The 4,805-nt window shown below is 42.0% G+C and overlaps 1 protein-coding gene and 1 long non-coding RNA gene across 2 annotated transcripts; one reads left to right on the forward strand and one right to left on the reverse strand.

Annotated features, from left to right (window-relative positions):
- Window positions 1-1,213: 1,213 nt before the first annotated feature.
- Window positions 1,214-2,809, forward strand: LOC311017753 (putative nuclease HARBI1; the record flags this gene model as incomplete). Its single annotated transcript, XM_084016331.1, has 5 exons — window positions 1,214-1,358; window positions 1,709-1,824; window positions 1,928-2,039; window positions 2,151-2,488; window positions 2,795-2,809. The coding sequence occupies 5 exons, from the start codon at window positions 1,214-1,216 to the stop codon at window positions 2,807-2,809; spliced, it is 726 nt and encodes a 241-aa protein (XP_083872457.1).
- A 309-nt stretch (window positions 2,810-3,118) lies between these two features.
- LOC311017092 lies at window positions 3,119-3,959 on the reverse strand. The gene is made up of 3 exons (XR_014597587.1): window positions 3,885-3,959; window positions 3,661-3,731; window positions 3,119-3,565 (listed from the first exon to the last, which is right to left on the reverse strand). It is a non-coding gene; the product is annotated as an uncharacterized lncRNA (long non-coding RNA).
- Between the last annotated feature and the right edge of the window lie 846 nt (window positions 3,960-4,805).

A 4,805-nucleotide genomic window follows, 5' to 3' on the forward strand; every position in this document is an offset into this window, starting at 1 on the left:
TGTTCCACAAATTATGGATAGCATTGCACCAATGCAACTTAAGTCTGTCTCAAAAAAACAAAAGCCACCTTGAAGGGCATCTAAGAGAATAAGCACTTTTAAAAGAACCTGACGCAAATATGAACGTAAATGGCGCAAGACTAAATCACAGGTTGACTTCATGAACTATAAGAGTCACATTCTTATGTACAACTGTGAAATGAAAAAAGCTTGACAACAGTACTTCTCTCAGATTATATCAGATAGTTCAAATAATTCTAAAGTGCTGTTAAATACCATTGACAGACTAATCAACCCTCCGCGTTTGATACGCTATGAGCTCCACACTAAAGAGAAGTACAATCTGCTTGCTACATTGTTCAGTGAAAAAACTTCAACTATCAGGAGCAGTATCACATCATCCTCCACTAATGGCTTCAATTCTCAATCTCTTAGCCCACCTCTGCCCGATAGTACGGTTACTCTCCACAATTTCGCTCAAATCCATCTGAATGAGCTGGTAGAAGTCATCCAAAAATTAGGCTCAGCTACTTGCTCCCTCCCTGTATGTCAGCTGCTTGGCTGCTGACATACTTCATATTGTCATTACCTCCCTGTTTGTCATGGTTCGGCCGTGACAGCCTGAGGGCTATTGCACGAAATCTAGATAAGGGATTAAGCCAGGATATTCCGGTTATCCTGGCTTACTTTATCCATGATCCGGTTGCACGAAAGCACAGGCACCTAAGTTACCATGGAGATTTATTCTGTGCTGTTAGCCTGGTCTAACAGCCAGGCTTGATTAATCCTGCTGCTTTATCTGTTCAGTCAGCTGTCACTCCAATCGGAATATAAACATGTTTCATAATTATTCTCAGATTATTATTATTTATGATTGTTTTAAACCTAGTTCATTTTTTATTCGCCTGCATGAAAGTTCCAGGAATAAATTGTCCGTTAAATAGACTTTTAATACATTTAATTTAACAGAACCATTTAGGCAGCCTCATTAGAATCATTCATGTGATAGTTTGCTCATATTGCTGTCAGAAGTTTGATAAAAAGCTAGGTCTAGACTTTGATTTATTTCATTGTCTAGGCAGAATACAGAATATAACAGAACATATGAAGTTGTAAAAATGACCGATTAAGTTGCAAATGTGTTTTCAATTAAGTCAAAGATGAGAGCAATCGGCATATAAGGGTCCCATTGACATGTGATCCGTCTTTCACAATGGCCTGTCCATTTCTGAATGACGTGATCGACGATGAGGCGCTTATCCTCAGGAGGGCTTTCCGGCGTGAGAGAGTGTTCCGGGACAGGTTTGATCCACTGGCCTTACCTGACGAAGTCCTATATGAGCGTTATCGCTTTTCAGGCGATGGGATCCATTACATTTGCCGACTGCTGGGTCCTAAAGTCCAACACAGCACAGCTCGGAGCCAAGCCCTCACCATACCCCAAATGATATGTGTAACACTGCCTTTCCTCGCAAGTGGCACATTTTTATACACCATAGGGGATGCTGAAAATTTGAATAAAGGGACTATTTGCCGCACTATCAGAACAGTGTACCTGGCATTGAAGTCCATTTCAAACATATTCATCACCTTCCCTGGCCACAGAAGAATTTGTTACATCAAAGAGGAAGATTGCTGGTATGTATTAAATATTACAAAAAGTGTCCTATCATAACAGAGACGGATAACACATTATTTTGTGCTACAGCGTTCCCTAATGTCATCGGTGCGCTGGACTGCACACATGTGCGCATCAAACGGCCCTCAGGGGAACATGAGGGGGATTTTGTGAACAGAAAATCCTTCCATAGCATCAATGTTCAGGTGAGAAAGACTTATGGATAGCCTACTGTCAACTAAATAAATTAATTCTGATTATATGTATATATATTATATGATTAACAGGCATTATAATGTATGGTTTCAGGTTATCTGTGATGCCTACAACATCATTTCTAATATAGAGGCAAAGTGGCCCTGCTCGGTCCACGACTCTCAAATCTTTCGGGCCAGTAATGTCTACCAGAGATTATCACAAGGTAAGAGACAAATTATTTGTTCTTTGGGTTTTATTGAAAACGACCTTAAAAACATCAGTGTCAAAAGGTATACAATGCTATAGTTTTAACGATAACATTTTATATTCACAGGTGAAATATCAGGTGTGTTGCTGGGAGACAAGGGCTATGCATGCCAGACGTTCTTACTTACTCCCCTTGCGGACCCACAGACAGCAGAACAGCAGGCCTATATCCGGGCACATGCTAGAACACGGGCCCGAATTGAAATGACATTCGGCCTCCTGAAGTCCCGTTTTCAGTGCCTGCACCACCTCAGGGTCACACCAGACAGGGCATGTGACATAATGGTTGCCTGCACTGTTCTGCACAACATTGCCTGTCTCAGGAAGGAAAGGGCCCCCACAGTGCAAGCAGAAGTGGACTGGGACAACGCTGGACTGCATGATGATGACATCAATGAGAGGCTGGTCAGGGAACAGTACATTCAAAATTATTTTAGTTGATTTTGTTTGTGGATGAAGCCCATTCTTTTGGCCATTTGATTTTCCCTTTGAACACTGAAATAAATACACAGGACAACTTACAATTGTGTTTGCATTCTGTAGTCAATCACCCAGCTTGGGAGAGAGAGATAAGAGAGAGAAAAAAAGTGATTAGTACATTGTGATACAGTCATGCTTAAAGTGTGATCTGAAATAGCTTACGTCTCTTTCTAGTTTAAGGATTTCAAGATCCAGTTTCTGTAGTGTCCTCCTTTTTATTTCAATGTCCAGATCGACTTCCTGTAGCTTTTGTCTTTGTACATTGATTTTGAGATCTGCCAGCTCTATCTGCCTTTTCAGGTGAGTAGCATAAAGCTGCCTGACAGTGTGTGAATTCTGTAAAACATCCATCAATTTTCAAAGCAGGAATTAGCATAGCACAAATTGTGCATAATTTGGTTTTTCCCTTAGTCAATACTCACAATGTTGGCAGACTGGCTCTCACGATGTACATCTTCTGGGTCCTGTTGGAAATAACCCCCAGCACTACATCACTGACACCTTGGTTCTTATGGACTAAATTAGTATTCCCACAAGATTGACATGATACCTCAAGCCTTCTGGAGTCCACCGACAGGGTCTCCTCATCATCTGCTGCAGCAGAAGTGCCTTCCCCCTGCCACACACACATAAATTAGAACTTGTAGGCTATTTAGAGAATATGCCAAGCCTATGCTTCTGGTGAATAATACTCACTGGATTATCATCTGGTGGCTCCAGCAGGGTGACAGTGTTGCCAGACACTGCAAGGTAAGCCAGTTTGTAGAGTTCACAAACCCTATTAAATGGTCGATTGTGTTCCATATACACACACAGTGTAATAACGTACCTTGTATGAAGGAGGCAATTGCTGAAGGACAGAGTCTGTGGCTGTCCCCCCTATGATCCCTTCCATCACAGGCCTCCCTTGGTTAAGGTCTAGGGCGAGCTCCTCAGCTGGCGTTAGGTCCGTGGTTGGTGGGCCACCCCCCGTACCTGATAAATGAGCCTTTTTCTTGAACGCTAAAAATCAATACACAGTAAAATATGTAAGCAGACAGCTTCTAACTAATTTCTGTAACTCATGTGTACATTGGTATAAAAATCATTGCACTTACCACCCTGCAAAATGTTCTTGTATTTGACCTTCACTTGGTGCCAAGTCCTCTTTGGTCCAGTCATGTTTGTTCTGAATATGTGCAGAGAGCGAGATATTTGAACATATGGATGTCGTGTACATTGTGGATAAGTGTTTACAATTAGCCTGGCAAATTTACAGAGTAACATTAACTTCGAGTGATCATTTTCAACATGTTAATTTGTAAAAATGAGTGCCACTTACGCATTCAGTCGGTCCGCTATTGCCTGCCAGCCCTTTTCTCGTTCTTTAATAATAGCCGCCGTGTTTCCTTTTCTGCATATCATACTCTTCACTTCCTCATAAGTTTCCATTATAAGCCTCTGCTCCGCGGCAGAGAAGAAAGCCGCACGCGTCTTTTCCATGTCTGCATCAGTGAATCTGTGCTCGACCTTGCGGTCCTCCTTTGAAATCCGTGAACGCTCACTCAACAGAATTACTTGCACCTGGCTTGACTTAGACGCCGCTTCTCATCCTGGCTTGGTGTACGTGCAACTAATTAAGCCAGGATGATCAGAGGGGTATTCCACCAAACTCGCTAATTAAAGCGGCGCTTACCTGGTCAAGCCTGGTTAGAACTAACGCCAACTTCCACTTGCAGCTAAACCCATTCCATTAACGCATTTCAGCTGCGCCTTGTTGAGGCTAATTCAAGCCAGGTTAACGTTGTCGTGTGTTACGCCGTTCACGGGATATGAAGCCAGACCAGAACCGTGAATGTCGAATCATCGAGAAAATGGCAGAAAAGACCAGAGCAAAAATTATTGATGGAACTGTACGAGGAGTACAAACCCATCATAACCAAAAAAGGGAATACTGTAGTGATAAATAAAAATTGTGAGGCTGCTTGGGCAAGAATTGCCGAGCGATTAAATATGGAAGTACCGTTAAGAGTAACATGTTCTAATATAACACTGACTACAAATTCTCAAACGTGAGGATAGCGTAGAGGTAATGCGCCGGCTTTGCATGCGGTAGACCACGGTTCAATTCATGACTATGGAACATTGTGAAACATCTTTCTTTGGCCGGAACTCTCTCTCTCTTTCTCTCTTTTTTTTTAGATAGGCCTAGTAAATGCATCTACATTGACCAACTCATTTATCTCAACAATTTAATGAATAC

This window comes from Eutrigla gurnardus, assembly GCF_963514095.1.
Source record: "Eutrigla gurnardus genome assembly, chromosome: 8".
In the NCBI taxonomy this organism is placed as follows: Eukaryota; Metazoa; Chordata; class Actinopteri; order Perciformes; family Triglidae; genus Eutrigla; species Eutrigla gurnardus.